This window comes from Aquarana catesbeiana, linkage group LG02 (assembly GCF_042186555.1).
Source record: "Aquarana catesbeiana isolate 2022-GZ linkage group LG02, ASM4218655v1, whole genome shotgun sequence".
In the NCBI taxonomy this organism is placed as follows: domain Eukaryota; kingdom Metazoa; phylum Chordata; class Amphibia; order Anura; family Ranidae; genus Aquarana; species Aquarana catesbeiana.
In genome coordinates this window covers 625,621,613-625,638,411 of record NC_133325.1, presented here as the reverse complement: position 1 = coordinate 625,638,411, position 16,799 = coordinate 625,621,613, and the positions used below count along the sequence as shown (strand labels likewise).

The window sequence follows — 16,799 nt, the reverse complement described above, 5'->3', positions numbered from 1 at the left end:
GACCTTATTAGATGAATTGCCATTGTATTGTATTTTTAGCATGATAAGTACAAAGCGTATTCTTCCGTAAATAAGACAGGTGTGAGAAAAGTGTCTTTTTTTTTTGATGTGACAAAAGTGTGGTTTAATAGGATCACATCCTGAAGAGAAGAGATACGACAATTGTGGGAGAAGCGCACCATGAATGGGACACCATTAAGGCATAATGGCACCCAAACGCATGTTGCGCAGCGATTGCTGCATTCATACGCAACGCATGCCCTTATTATATGAATCGCCATTGTATTGTATTTTAGCATGAAAAGTACAAAAAATATTCTTCTGTAAAAAAGGACAGGTGTGAGTAAAGTATTTTTTTTTTATGTGAGAAAGGTGTCTTTTTTTTTTTTTTTGGTGTATGAAAAGCGTGTTTTTGTAAGATTGCGTCCTGAGGAGAAGAGAGGGAAGGAGTGTGGTGAAGCAGCGTTGGCCTTTTATGTATACAGAGGAGCCTTGCTGCTTTCACAGGGACACACCCATACTGCCAGTGTCTTGTTACTAAAACCTTGTAGAAACCCAGGAGGGGGCTGGAACAGCTCAATCCTCCTCAGCTGCCTGTCTATTGGCCCTGGCTGCCTCCCCCGGGCACATTTTGGGAGGAGAATGGTACAGGGGGATGGAAAGTTCTTTGCAGTCTGGTTTTTTTTTGTAACAGGGCGGAAAGTTTTCTCCAGGCTGTAAGAAAGAATTAGGCAGGCTCTCCCCTCCTGGAGCTACTGAACTTGCTATACTGGTAAAGGATTGGTGCTCGCATCACACAAGCTTGCTCTTTTCTGAGTCTGACCATTGTTTATAAGACCTTCTCCTATTTGTGTACCCAACAGCTGGCTGGTCGCTGGAAGCGAAGACGCACAACATGATGGCGAGGCTCCCCGTTCTCTTCTGTCTGCTATTCCTCATCGCAGGGATCAGAGGTAAGATCACCTGAGAGGATCTCCAAGCTTTGCCACCACCATACGTCTCTTTATCTCAACCATGCAACTGCCATTTTCATATATCATTACACTTAATACCAATAACTGCCACTTTTTTTTTTTTTTTGGTAATAAGGTTCCTTTATCCTGGTTTGTTGGCTTTGTGAATGGAGCCTGTTGTGTTCACGTGTGTGTGTGTGTGTGTGTGTGTGTGCGAGCGTCAGCCTGGAGCTCTCCCTTTGTGTACGCCGTTCGATTTGCATGCTTGGAGTAGAGCAGCTGACAACTGTTTAGGGCTTTCTAAATATAACCGGTGTGTGTGGATCTGTTTGAAAGAGATGCCCCTCCACCCTGCAGCGTGTGAATGCCAGCTCTTTGTCTCATCCGCCTGCAGATGGGTGGGGCACCTGGTCATTGTATAGGTGTACAAGGGGATTCCAGTGAGTTCTGTGTTCAGGGAGGTGAGCCCCCCCCCCCCCCCCCCAGGCTCATCATGTCTTCCTCCAACAATAGGTAACAAGGTGTGTGTGCCGCTTCGCTTCTATACATACCTCTGTTCCAGAAGATACTGTCACATTTGATGGGAAATAATAATAATAATTATTATATTCAGGATTTGTATAGCGCCAACTGTTTGTGCAGTGCTTTACAAAATAAAGGAAGACCAATAATATACAAGACCAGAGGGTCAATGTTATGGGATTACGGTTTGCTATATTGTCTACGGACAATATCGCGCCTATGTAAAAGGCTCTCGCACCATATGGAAAAAACGATTCCTGCGGTGCGACATATTGCGTTTTTTTTTTTTTTTTTTTTTTCTCCATAAACCTCAAACGGAGCGCATTTAAGAAAAAAAAAAAAAAAAAAAGCACACTATACACATAAAAAATGCTTTTAAAACCACGTGTGAGTTTAGGGTAAGACCTGATTCACAATGGCATGCATGTGTTTATTATTATTCAGGATTTATATAGCACCAACCGTTTTGCAGGACAGTCCTAAATGCATATAAATATATGTAATGATCTTAGGCTGCCTTCACACCTGCACATTTCCTAAACACGCAGAAATGCACATTTTGCACTTGCGGTACCATTAAGCGTTTTAATGACACCCCAAATGCGTTTTGCTGCATGACTTAAAACATTATAAACACGCACATTTAAAAAATAAAAATAGTGTGACACATCTTGACTGAAAAGGTTCTAGAGGTACTTTGGGGCGTCTGTCGCGTGTAGGTTAGTCCATTCAAGCGAATGGGCTGCCCTATTCACGACGTGTGTTAATGCGTGAAAAACGTGAGTGGGTGTGAACGCAGTTTTAAATGAGATAATTCACACTGCGTCTACGTGCTTTTTAGGTGCATTCACTTTTAACTGCGTTTAGAGAAAATAGAATTCTGTGCATCCAGGGGAAGATTAGATACCGTCAATGCATGTAAACGCAAGTACATTTAATCTACGTTCAGACCTGTGTGATTTATCGCACTCCAGCCATCACACAACAAGGGGAATCCTGGTATTGCCCATGAGGCCTATTTACACCTATATAACGGGCCTCCATTATTGTCTAGAGTGGCCAATTCACACCTAATGTAATGTGTGGCCGATTCACACGTAATGTGAGGCCATTATTGTATAGTGGCCAATTCACATGTAATTTGCTGCCATTATTGTCTATAGTGGCCAATTCACATGTAATTTGCTGCCATTATTGTCTATAGTGGCCAATTCACACCTAATGTAATGTGTGTTGTCTATACAGGGCCGATTCACACCTATGTAATGTGACTCTATAATTGTCTATAGCATCAATTCACACCTATTCAATGTGTTTTCATGCTTCTTTTGGTATGACATGCGTTTTTGGGCCCCATAGACTTCAATAAGGGTGCATGGAAAGGCATACGCACGCGTGTGAACGTGGCCAAGAGTACTTGATTTGGATAGAATAAAGTTTGTATATACTACACTGATAATTAAATACAGGAGGCTAGTGCGCACGTAGCTATCACAAAAACTGGGAAAGTTGGAGGTTGAATTTGATTGGTTGCTGTTGGCAGTTTGTGTCCAGGGCCATTCATCGATCCCTGTATAAATGCTCCAATGTGTGATTTTCAGCCTACAGCCAAAGCCTACCATTGATTTGTACAGGCGGCTGTATGCAAACGCCCATCACTCCTGGGCGCAGAAATGTACGCTTTTATCGGCGGTGTACGGCCCTTTGCGTCCCTGTAAATGAACCCTAAATCCTAATACATCGTATGGCTATAGACCGGCAGATGCTGTTCCAGCTTCGATATTTATTTCTATAGCTCCAGCTTCCTCAGCAGAGCTTCATGGTGGGTCATTTTTCCTGTTTTCCAGGGACGGTTTCAGATGTTAGGGGCTTACCTTAGCAAATGGCCTTGGCTGTGGACATTGATCAGCTTTAAATAAAGGAGAATTGCTTTGTAGAATATGGTGCACACAGTGCTTACTGTCTGTTTAGATTAGCTGAGCATTTTAGGCCAACGTGCAGAATTTAATGGCAGCTCAGCGCTTTACAACATGTTGCAGTGCATTGCTACGCATGTAAAGGAAAGAGAAATAAAGTATTTTGGCTTTTGCTGTTAAAAAAAAAAAAAAAAGCACATCAACTCCAAGTCCATTTAGCATGTGTCTGTGTGTGCAAATCCCAACATAAATCTTGTATACAGCCTCAGAATGTAGTGCAAATGGTGACCAACTGGCTCTGGCACACCCTCACCCATTTTCTACCCTTTTACTATTGGCCCATCATAATGTTAAGCAGACTTAATAGGCAGCCCATAGATGAGCCAATTTTTTTTTTTTTTTTTTTTTTTTTTTTTTATTTTTTCGTTCAACTGTTTTGATGTGGATGGGGGAATCCTTCCCACTGTGTCTTTGCATTCTGACAACATGGACACTTCCCTGCCATCACAATACACAGATCAGCACTGCACACTATAGCCTGCATCGCTGATTGAGTTGGGGAAATTCAACAGAGCGGTTGTACAGAAGTCGTTTGGTAGATCGATTTTTCTGTACAACCTCCCTGCCCATACATGGATTAAAATTCAGCCAATCTCTGCAGAACCAGCTGAATTTCGATCCATGTATGGCCGGCTTAATTGATAGAAAAGCACTTGAGGTGGTAGGGTGAGCAAATGAGCTGGTCATTGCAGTAAATCAGGATTTTGAGATTCCAGCAGGGCCGTTGCGCCTATGAGGCTTCCTGGAGCAGCTGTCTGATGCGCACCCATAGGGAGCAGCAAAGAGGGGGTTTCCAAGGACACTTAAAGGGGTTGTAAACCCTTGTTTTATTCAACTTAATGCATCCTATGCATTAGGGTGAAAAAACACTTGGCAGTGTCGGCCCCATCCCCCACCACTAATGCAGCTGAGAACTGAGGGAATGTTATCACTTATAAAAAATATATTTATTGTGTGTATGTGTATGTGTGTGTGTGTGTGTGTGTGTGTGTGTGTGTGTGTATATATATATATCTCTCTTGTAATTAAATTTTTTTTTTTTTTTTTTTTTGCTAAGACTCCTTTCACACTGAGAGCCGCCCCAGGCGTCAGTGGTAAAGTGGCGCTATTCTTAGCACCTATTTAGTGGGCGGTTTTAAAACACACACCCCCTGCCCCCCCCCCCATCGGCCAATAAGGGTTTAAAAACGCCGCTGCGGTGGCACTTTGCCAGCGGTATCACGGCGCTGCCCCATTGTTTTCAGTGGGTAGGAGCAGTGTATTCACCGCTCCTACATCGCTGCAAAGAAGCTGCTGGCAGGACTTTTTGTGACGCCCTGCCAGCGCAGCGCCCCAGTGTGAAAGCACTCGGGCTTTCACATTGGGTTTGCAGCTGAGGCTTTTTACAGGCGCTATTTTGTTTTTAGCGCCTGAAAAAGACGCCTCAGTGTTAAAGGGGTCTAAATGAAAATGTTTGGCCGTTCATTTTGTATTTTCAACTGAATTGGTTATTGGTTATTTTACAAAGTGATTGTAAACTAAAGTGGCAGTAAACCCTTACATATACCCACCGAAGTGACTGGCCTCAAGTTATATACGGAACTGAAACAAAATCCTCCAACATAAGTTGAACTTGTTTAACTGCAGCCCTCCTTCCTCCAGTCTTGTATGGAACTATGCAGGGCTGAGGCTGTCAAAGGCCTACTGTGTTGTGCCCTTGAGGGGGGCAGGGCCATCTCCTGGGATTCTGTGGTGTCAGAAGTGACTTATGCAGATGCCAGAGGAAATTGTGGGCAGACAGAAATTCCACTAAGTGCTTTGGATTGAGGCTAGTACACACTATAGAAAGCTATGCTTTGTTCATTTTAGAGGTTTACACTGACTTTTATTAAAGGAATGCTGGGCAGGAAGGGGTTAAGCAGCAGTAGCCCTTGAGATTATATATAATATTAAAAAAAAAAAAAAAAAAAAAATGCAGCTAGCTGAGAAACTGAAGTAGAAGGAAAACAGCAGCCCTGGTATATAAATGACATCAGCACATATTTTTGTCTCTGCCTAAACCTTTCCAGCCATGCTGAAGCAATATTTCTTAATTGGCAGCTTGGCCAATGCAGAGCGTTGTGTGGCCAAAGTGTACAGAAGTGTACAGGCTGAAGTGACACCAAACAGGTATGACTGAGGCTGTTCAGCATTGTTCGGAATATCCAGAAAAGCAGCCTAGGCCAGGTCACACCTGAATTTGGGGATTTGTTCTAGGTTTATGATCTCTTAAGTTTTTTATTTTTCCAACCTGAAATCCCGACTTCCATGCAGTGTGGTCAGACTCAGGGCAAGGCGTTTGCTGCACACAGCTTCAGACGTGTCTACAAAGAGTGAAAAGGTAAAAGCGGCAATCAGTCTGGAGTCAGTATATACTTCTGAATCATTCGGTTACTCAGATCGAATTAAAGGCTTATATTAAGGTGTGTCTTTGCCCACAACATGCTCATCAATATGTGCATAACCTGATTTAAATGAACAGGCAGTGTGCTATTAAAATACTTTTATGTAACTTGCTGATTAACAAACACACAACTTGTCTTTCTGGGAGCTTGTAAAGGTTTAAATGAAAGCCAAACTTTCTTTTTATTATTCCTTTTAAAGCTGAACTCTGAGCATTACACAGAAAACACCCTTGGGGCTCATTTACACTGGTGTTGTCTGTGAAACGTGATCCACAGTGGATTGCTTTTCATAGGGAAGCAAAGGGGCAGCTAACAGGCATTCAGGAGGCAATACTGCCCCCCCGGCAGCCAAACATGAGTGGGGGGGGGGGATGGGGGCATTTTTGGTACGAAACATTGTGGATTCCTTGGCAGCCTAAGAGGGGCAGTTGGGTGAGCAGCAGGGACCCGCCAAATTTCAATCCATGTATGGGCAGCCTGTCGCGTGTTTCCCGAATAGTCAGTGCCGCTGGCTATAGCCGGCAATGCTGATCGCTGTATTCTGACAGAGGGGAAGGCTTCCCATTGTCGGAATACAATACCACTGCAGGAGGGATTCCCCTATCCACATCGAATGCATGGATAGGGGAATCAAGCATTTATTTATTTATTTTTTTGCTTGCTGGTTGAACAAAAAAAAAAAAAAAAGCATAATGTATGGGATGCCTAAGGCTTGCAGTGCCTCCCCATCATCACACTGCAAGGGGTAATACTCAATAGGACCCCATTTACACAAGAATCAGAGCCAGAATGACAGCTGTCGCTGCTCTGCCTATATAAAGAAATGACAGGCTGATGGAGGCCACAAATGTCTGTGGCTGATCAGACCTCAACCAATTACCTGAGGTTAGAGAAAGATAATCGCCCCTGGATGCAGACAGACTGGGAGTTATTTACTGAAACTGGAGAGTGCAAAATCTGGTGCAGCTCTGTATAGAAACCAATCGGCTTCTAGTTTTTATTGCCAAAGCTTAACTGAACAAGCTGATTGGCTACCATACACAGCTGCACCAGTTTCTGAGTGCTCCAGTTTTAGTTAATCTCCCCCACTGCACCCAAGGATGAACATTGGTCCCCAACAGATAATTGCTGGATGTGCGAATAACCACGGACATGGGGTTGCCACCTGTCCGGGATTCACCCAGACAGTTCGGGTTCAGAATCATGCGTCCAGGTTTCAGACTGCCTGAAACCTGGACACATTATTCAGACCGGACTATGGCTTCCAGATACATCTGGATTAGAGGTGCTGACTGCCAAGGGGTGAGTGAGCTCACCATCCACCCCTGCCTGTGACCGAAGTCTCTCTCCTGCTTCTGAGTGAGTAAACTAAGGTAATTCAGGGTTCTCGGAGCACCCCCCTACATCAGTTCCCCTTTACACCAGAGGTTGCAATGTTCCCCCGTACATCAGAGTTCTTAGTGTCCCCCCTTAAATCAGGGTTCCCAGCGCATCCCTTATGTTAGAGTCCCCAGAGTTCTCCCTTACATCAGAGTCTCCCTTTACAGTGAAAGGGAACTTTGCGAATTCAGATGTAAAAGGGGAAAACTCTGGACTCTTGTTATTAATTTAATATGATTTAGAAATGTTATTTAATAGCAAAATCTATGTATAGTTTATACTATAAAAAAAAAAAAATTGCTGTGTGCCCCTAATGTGTTCGGGTTTGACTTGAAGAAAAGGTGGCAACCCTACACAGACAGCTGCAGCCACTATCAGGCTGTTATTGCTTTTGTATAAGCTGAGCGGCCATAGCTATTTACAAACACCTGTCATTCTGACCTCCAGGAATCTTCTGGTTCTTGCTGCTGGAATTTGCCCTATAGCCTTAATAACACATGTGACTGAGGCCTACGTTTTGGGTAGAGGAATAAGTTGGAATATAGCGTATTCCCTGCTTTGGTAGGCCTCTGACAGTCACTTCTCCTCTCCCATGCTCCAGGTTGTGAATGAGGCCTCACCGTCCTCCCATACAATGCAGGGTTGTTAGCCCTGCATGGTATGTGATTATGTCAGTGTGCTGCCGAGCATCTTAGAGAAGAGGCTTTAGGGGACCAGTCGCAGAGTATGGAGGACACAGGATTTTTGTGCAATCCCTGGACTTTAATTTAAGAGTATTGGGTGAACCTCTGTTCTTTTTATTGGTCCTGTAATCCTTGCATTTTATAATCTGACTGAGGTAGGTCTTCCTATTACAGCGTTTGGGCAAATCTAGATTTTTTTTATTTTTTTTTGTGTGAGCTTTAGGCCCCTTTCACACTTGTGCTGCTTGTCCTGCGACTTGTGACTACAAAGTCACATGACAAGTCATACCCCCATGATTTTCAATGAGTACCATTGAAGTCGCACAGACTTCAAAGTAGTCCCTGTACTACTTTGGCCCCACTTTGCTGTGAGTTAAACAGGCATTCCCTGAAATCACGCGACTTTGAAGTCGCAGTAGTGTGAAAGGGGCCTTTCGGGGATATAAAAATGGTATGCTGTGCAGTGGGAGCTAAATATCTTAAAGCTGTATGGAGGAAGCCCAGTTTCTGGGCTAGTACTGTATTTTTATGTTGGTGGACAAAAGGCAGGGTGCCCTTAGCCCTGGTTCGCACCACTACGGCTTTGAAATCTCGCTACTTCAGTGCAATTTCAAGTCGCAGATTAGTGTGATTTTTGGATCTCCAGTTTCATTGCAGCTTGTGACATCATTAAACAGAAATCAATGCAAATCACGATGAAATTGCAGAAAAGTAGTGCAGGAATTTTTCAAAGTGGCTGCGACTTGAGTTGCAACGATTTGGCGTGGTTCCATTGACGAAAATAGGGTGTGACTTGTGACCTCTTCCTGATCTGCATTTGACCTCTTTCTAAGCTGCATCACCCTTCTTTTGTACATAAAATTAACTTGTTTAAAAAAGAGCTGCTCAGACCCAAGCAAAAACTCATGTAGATGGGCCCTATTGGTGTCTGCTCTAGACTGGGAGATTTCTTCTTATTTCCCATCACTACTGGGAGCGGTAGCATTACTACCTCGCAAACATTGACTTAAAGCTGATCCAGGCAGATCTAGACTCAAATAATGCAGCTCTAATGCATCATTAATGCAAAAATGTATTTTTAAATGCAAGCAGTTTAAGTGCCTGGTTTGGAATCCCTGTAGAGCAGAGATCAGACTTTGAGAAGGAGAAGCGGTACAAGGCACCAGTCAGTTTTTTACTTCAGTGCTAACACATGATTGGTTGGAAGAGCAAAATGATGGAGAGATGAGCTCATTAGTGTGCTCCTTCTTTCATAAGCTTTCCATAGACGAGTGAGAAAGCCGAACGTTCTGTTGATCGAAAAACTAAAATGGCGCGTACCTTTCTGCCATCATTTGTTTTTGTTAACCCCCCCCCCTCCAAAAACCTGCTGGTAGGATAATTGACCTTAGATGTGTTATCACATTTCTGAATGCTAGTCCCTGACTAAGTAAGTAATTAGGGAGGGTCGACTTGGTGACTTGCCTTGAATGTTCAATGAAGAAAGGCTCTCGGGCATATCAGATGTGATGTCCAGAGAACTGGCCCATAGAATCACCTGAAAGTCATATGACCGAATAGAGCTATACGTTCATACATTAATATCTGGTTGCTGTTCGGTTTCTAAAGCTGAACTCAGGCAGGTATAAAAGGCACAAGTGCAGTCCATGTTGTCAACACGCCAAGCCAATGGACCCCCAATGAATCTGCATTATAGTGCACAGTAATGTACTGGCGTGCTGCGTTGGAAGAAAATTGGCACAGGTCCATGTTTTAGGTTCATTGTGGTGCATTTGGCAGCCAATTGAAATGGGCATTTCCATGCATTAACGCCACGTCGGACTGGATAGGTTCGAATTGGTCCTGTTAAAATGTATATAAACCCTAACAATAAACTTTTGCTTATTTAGTCCCTTTTGGTAAATCTTTATAAGGTTGAAAAAAAACACCTGTTGATCCTGCCCGAAATCTTGCGATCTGTGTTGGCTGTTATTTTACATTGTGCTCTGAGGACTACAAGAACGGCATGACAGCCAGGCAGCTAGCATTTTCATGAGAGGGCAGCGACAACAGCCTTTCATAGTTTAGCAATGCAGGCTTCTTTTTGGTTTTAAACATTACTGCTGTTTTTTTCCTTTCCTTGTGCCGACCGGAGAAATAAGAGGCGGGGCAAACTGAAGTTTGTGCAGTAACTACCCAGCATGCTTTACTGGCCCAGTGTTTACCTATAACCCCCTAATTGTGAGCAAGTACGTCATAGAATGGAACAGACTTTCTGGCAGTCGTCTAATTTCAGTTTTAATTTGGGACAATGTGGTCATATTCAAAAAATAGGTTCTGCAACTTGCTTATTCTTTTAGGAAGCTAAAAAATATATTCCCTACACATTCTTATACCTGTTGACCTCATCATCCACTGCTATTTTTTATTGGTTGAAGCTTGAGGAGAAGATCTATGACCTAATAGTGAGCTTCATGCACATGACTGTATTGATCTTACAAAGTTGTCCACGCTGCATCTGACCTGCTGTGTCTCCATACACTTTACACTGGCTGCATGCAGAACCTGGTAGCATAAACAAATTCATGGTGTACAGGCCTCAGCACTTGTGTGAATCAGGCCTATCTTAAAGGGTAAGTTTACCTTTACAGAAAAATCTGTAAGGTGAACTTGCACAGGACCCCCATACCCCCCTCCCGGGTCCCGCTGACCTGGACCACAGCGATATCCCGTTCTGAACCCCGGTATATCCGGGTCAGGAGTCCGGGGCTTTGAAATCCCCTCAGTTGAATGTCCAAAACATACCTCGACAGGAGAGACATTTCGGAGCATTCTAATTGGTCAGCGCTGTCACATGGGCGGCGCCGACCAATCAACAGTCACATAGCCCATCCTGTCAGCTATGAAGAAGACGCATTGATGCCGAGGGGATTTCTAAGTGACGACTCCTGACGCGTATATACTGGGGCTCAGAACGGGAGATTGCTGCGTTCCAGGTCAGCGGGACTGAGGAGAGGGTCCTGTGTAAGTTCACCTTAACAGATTTTTCTGTAATGGTGAACTTGCACTTTAAGCTGGCCAGTTCAGTAGGGACCACCTGAGATTCAAACCATATTAGAGCAGACTTGAGTACAACCAGCATGTCAGATTTGTAGGATGTGATTATTCCATACCTCCCAACTTTTTGAGATGGGAATGAGGGACACCTATTAGCAAAAGTATGCAGGCATAGGACACACCCTCTGTCACGCCCCTTTAAAGAAGAATTATATATTGACTTTTGAAATTTACAAATGCAGCAATTTAGAAATCGAAAGGTTTAGCACTGGGAAACACCATTTTGATAGATAAATAGTTAATTTTATATACAACTATATAAAGCGGACAAAAATGAGGGACAAATAAGGAGGAAAGAGGGACTTTGTTTCAAATCAGGGACAGTCCCTCCAACTCGGGGACAGTTGGAAGCTATGCAATTCCATTAGCAAAAATTATTGTTCTCCCAGCAGGGACAGCTCCCTGCAACCCCCCCCCCCCCCCTCCAACCCCCACTGGCTGTGTTGATTGGGGGGAGGGGGGGAGATAAAGTGATTTCCTTTCCTGTAAAGAAAATCGTATCCTCTTTGGTGATCTTAAGTTGAGATACGTACATTCTGCACTACCTCTGATTACTGAATGAGTTGAGGCTGGTGCCATTCTGCTCTGCAGCTACAAAAAATGTTTAATTCGGAGGTCGGTATAAACATCAATGGTGTAATCGGCAGCAGCACAGAATAACTGAAGGCCAAGTAGGGTTGCCACCTGTCCAGGATTCACCCGGGTTTTGAATCATGTGTCCGGGTTTCAGTTCACCTGAAACCCGGACACATTATTCAGACCAGGCTGTGGCACCCCAAGTAACCGAGATAGTCATACACAAATCTGCTGTCCGGGAGTTGCGGGCAGCTGTTTGGGGGCAGGTTTGACTGAAGGGTGGGGTGATAATGTCAGCAAGAGCAATTTGGCCACACCCACTGTTTGCCAAGGCGTGCTCTGTGCGCTACATTACTACTCCTTGGGGCATCCAAATGTAACCCAGGTCTTTTTATAATCCTACAGTGTTTACAGCAAACAAAATAAAAATTGCCCTGTGCTGCAAAAGTGTTCGGGTTTGGCTTGAAGAAAAGATGGCAACCCTAAGGCCAAGGTCGTTTTTCTTCTGCCCCGTCGGCTGATATTACTAGGCAGTGGTGGTGGTACGTAGTCGTAAATTTAGGTTACATGCATGTAAACATTGGCAAAAACGTATACATACAGTGTAAAATACAATTCAAATCGGAACTGTGAATGCAAACTTTTTCTTGTCTTGCTTTGCACAGCTAAATGCTATGCATTAAAACCAATATGTGCGAATGGATCCACAACATACAATACTGCTGCGTTCAGATCCGTGTAAATTAAGGATCTGAATTCAATGTACTGTACATCCAGGGTGTGTTTTGAACACACAGTACTGAGACAGCAGGCCTTCCCGGATGCCCAGAAAAAATTAAACCTATAAATGGCCTGAATCGTAAGGACTTTTTTTTTTTTTTTTTTTTTTTGTTTTTTCTGCACTACCCAAGAGCTATAACTCCCTGAGGCCCAGTACAGTTTGTGTGATTAATCCCGGCAGAGTTTGTTTGTTTCTGCAGCCAGTTGATCTCACCACCTGCTGCCACAAATATGTTTTACCGCAGTTACAACCGCCAGTATTGCTTAGGAACGAGTCTGGTACTGTTATAATGGTACGTGATTGCGCTTTGCTCTGTATGCACAGATTTTGGCTCTCCGCCTCTTTCTCTGCTTTTAATCAGTATTTGAACTCTGAAAACAGATTTTTATTTATTTTTTTAATTTTCATTTGGTTAGTTAGGCGTTGGCTTTGTATTTATAAAGCAGGACTGCGCTCGCTCAAGCAACATTATTTGCTTTTCATCCTTATGCTTCTAGTATTAGTATACAATACTAATCTTCTTCTTTCTTCTTTCTTTCTTCTTTTTCTTTCTTTCTTTCTTTCTTTCTTTCTTTCTTTCTTCTTCTTCTTCTTCTTCTCTCCTTCTTTCTTCTTTCTTCTTCTTTCTTCTTCTTCTTTCTTCTTCTTTCTTCTTCTTTCTTCTTCTTTCTTCTTCTTTCTTCTTCTTCCCTCCTGCATGTCTGAGCTAAGGGCAGATGGATTCCAGCAAGTAAATGCTACACGAATCATCTGCCCTTACTCAAGATGGCTACGACCAGGAAGGCTAGGGGATTGTTTTAAAAAAGTGATTTCTCAGCAAATATTAAAGCACGGAGACATGGATGGTTTGAGTTGAATGTGCAAAAAAATGATTTAAATATATATATTTTTTTTAGTGGTGCTCAGATACAATGTAGTTCCACTTTGAAAGGAAGAAGTCCAGCCTAATTAAAATGCAGTATAACACATTTCATTACAGTAGAACGTTGTAATATAAAGCCCAGTACCTGACACCCTCAAATTTTGCGTGTTTGCAAAAAAAGTATTGAAATAAATGTACGAAAAAAAAAATGGGCACTGCTAGTCAAATTAGAAGTTCTTTAGAGTTACAGGATAAAAATTTAACAGGAACTAAAAATCTTTTCTTTTTTTTTTTTTTTTGTGTGGTGTTTGATAGCGCACCTTGTCTAGTTTTTACTGTTATCCGGGCTGTGTTAAAGGGATTTCCCCCTTATTTCTCATTCTGCTCTCAATATTTTACCAGACAGGAAGTGAGTCAACAGCAAAACAGAGAGAAATAAAAATCGTACTCTTTTTAGTTACTATGTGGGCATTGTATTGGTGTATGCTGTAGTACGCCCGTGTAAATGAGAAAAAAAGAGAAAAAAAGGGGCATATTTGAAAAGCAATTAATGGGATTTTCACCAAACATTGACTGACTGGTGATGAATCAATCACTGTCGTTTAAAATCACATGAACCTGGAAGATTCACTTGCAGTAATTATTTGGTAAACGTCAGATTCACTACTTTTAGAAATCAGTTGACAGCCAATAAGTTCATATCCAATATGCAGTACATTCAGGACAACATACAAACATTTCTGAACCAGAAGTTTGTATTTGACTGGCCCAAAGAAAATGTGTGGGTTGCAAAGGGGATTGTTAGCTAACGGTGATGTACATGTGGGCTCACATTCACCTGGGGACCTAGCAGACAATATTTTTCTTCAGCCTCAGAAGATCTTCTCTCCCTTTCTCTGTTTAGTTACATTGTCACAGCTTTATTGGCAGGGATTCACCTTGCCAGGGAGAAATGATAACAGTACACTTGTCTATTTTTGGTCTGCTCCTGTCCACTTGTGATTCCATAGCTGCGGCTTCCCTGTGTCAGTGAGTGGTGACTGCTGCAGGGGAGAGGAGGAAGTGTCGTCAACGGCTGGGACATAGGAGCCTCAGAGTGACATTGCAGCTCCTGGAATTCAAGCTCTCCCTCCTCTCCCCTGCAGCTGCTGCTCACTGGTACGCAGTTAAATGAGTATACACCTCCCTTCTTTGTCCCCTCCTCTTCTCCTCCCCTTTTTTTTTTTTTTTTTTTTTCTTTTTTTACACCGGTTCGGCAGTATGGTTAGGTGGAGGCGAATGGACATTTTTAAGCATAGTTAGTTGGGCTGGAAGTCCACTTTTAAGTGTTGTCCCTTCTGCCTTGAGTGTGAAATCATCAAACTTCCAAGAACAGTGGGAAACCACGAATAGCAACCCCTCACCTCTGCCGCCGCCCCCCCCCCCCCCCCCCCCCAAAAAAAAAAGAAAAATCGCATGTTTCAAGATGTTCTCTCATTCCCCATGTCAGGGCCTGGCTGCTTTTGGTGATGGTGTTGCCTTTTTGTGAGTTGATATGTCACTTTGTATACATCACATGCCGATGTACTAATAGGATAGAGGCCAAAGATTTCTGGACTGATCAAAGTTCCCTTATGTAGATTTAGCTCTGTTTCACACCAGTGCAACTTGACAGTTCAAAGTCGCATGACAAGTCACATACCATTTGCGGCAATGGAACCATTCAAATCGCTGCGACTTTGAAAGGTTCCTGTATAACTTCTTTGAAACTTCAGTGTGACTTGCATTGATGTTTGTTAAATGAAGTCGCACAGATGTCAGCAAGCCGCACATGAAATGACACTGATAGTCGGCTTTGAAGTCGCACTGGTGTGAACCAGGACTTGCTGAAGTCCTAGGTGGACAAATCTATCCAAGGATGAGGGGAAATGAAAGATCTGTTGTCATTATTCAGTATTACTTACAGCGGAGGCTCCGTTCAAACAGAATCGCATGACAATGCAAATCACATCGTTGGTTGGTCACATTAATGCAACTCAGCTCAGTGCAATTTTGGAAAGGGTTCCTGTCCTACCTTTGGTGTGTTTGTTTTATCCCCCCCCCCCCCCCCCCCCCCCACACATAGAATATGCAAAAACTGAAAATCTGATTGCAGCAGTGTGAACCTAGGCTATTCAGATGTTTACTTTTCAGGTATACATGGTGGCATCTGGAAAACATATCAAGTGTGGTATACTGTATATACTAGGAAATGTTTTCTGTAAATACAGTGTATGTATAGCTAAAGAATAACAACCCCTTTTTAATGGTTTATTATAGCAGGATATCCTAAACTCTGGTTCCTTGCCGAACAATTTTCCTCTGTTTTAGACTGAAATTCAAAAAGTATGTGACTCATAGAACAGGAATGACCGTTTTTATATCATGTGATTCAAATTATACAGAGGACTGCCACACTTGGGGAAAACATTCAGTAAAACCAGCAGTAACAAGATATAAGAATTAAAAAAATTCTATAAAAACTGCAATCTTTGAACGAAAGCCCCATACACACTATTAGATTTTCTGCAGATTTTTGTCTTCAGATTTACCAAAACCATATAATATGAGGTCAAACCTTTTTTTAAGAGTTTTAATTTGTATGCAATCAGGCAGGCCCTTGTACTACATGGTTTTGGTAAATCTGAAGGCAAAAATCTGCAGAAAATCCTAATGGTGTGTATGGGGCTTGACTCTACATGATTTTCGTTCACTTTGCCCCATGTAAGCTCACGCAGCATGTTTGTGGACGTCGCTCTCTTGGACAGCACATTGATTGATTACTGCTGCCTGATCAAAGCTGAATGACAAATGCTGTGGCTTTGATACCTGGCAGCTGTTCAGTCTTCACAAGGGATATCTTGACTGTGTTGCTCAATTCCTTTCTGTTCATGCTAACCACACACCAGCACAATAGAGAATGTTTGAATAGAAGATCACTTAGAGTAGGGTTACAATAGCGATTAAACTTATTTTCTACTAAGGCAGGTCAAAGATGGTTTGAGTTTCTTACCTGCAACTATGGGGTGCTGACAGGGCAATCCCTCCTGCCTAGATGCCTACACATTGTATTCTCCTCCCGGTGGGGAAAGCCCCCCTCCCCTCAGGAGAAGACCGTGATTATTGCTGGAGGCTTTAGCAGACACTAGCAATCATCGCAAGTAAAATTCAGCAGGCTGGTTGCATTGGGTTGATTGATCAACTTGATACATTCAGCCTGCCCATACAGTTTGAATCTCGGCTGGTTCCTGTTGAACTGACCAAGATTCGAACAGTCTATGCAGGGCTGGTGCAAGAATTTTTGACACCCTAGGCGAAACCTAATGTTGCCTGCCCCCCCCCCCCTTTGCTCCACCCCTGACTCCACCCCTTTGCCCTTCCCATGTTTACCCCGCCTTTTAATGAAGCGCCCATCAAACGCAGCCTCACCAGCGCCTATCAATGAATGTGTGCTTGCCTTCCATTCATTCGGGAGTCGGGACACAGACACAGTCCTCCACCGCCACTGCACCTCTGACATTATGTGCAA

General features: G+C 43.1%; 1 protein-coding gene across 2 annotated transcripts in view; it reads left to right on the top strand.

Moving 5' to 3' along the window:
- Positions 1 to 542: 542 nt before the first annotated feature.
- The window catches only part of CD99 (CD99 molecule (Xg blood group)), a 70,995-nt gene continuing 54,738 nt past the window's right edge, over positions 543 to 16,799 (top strand). Inside the window, exons 1-2 of one of the 2 annotated variants that reach the window (XM_073616392.1) lie at positions 543 to 772; positions 864 to 953. In XM_073616392.1, coding sequence (XP_073472493.1) covers positions 896 to 953 — 58 coding nt within the window. In that variant the 5' untranslated portion in view covers positions 543 to 772; positions 864 to 895. The remainder of the gene's footprint in view (positions 773 to 863; positions 954 to 16,799) is intronic. The other variant, XM_073616393.1, reaches the window with a different exon arrangement.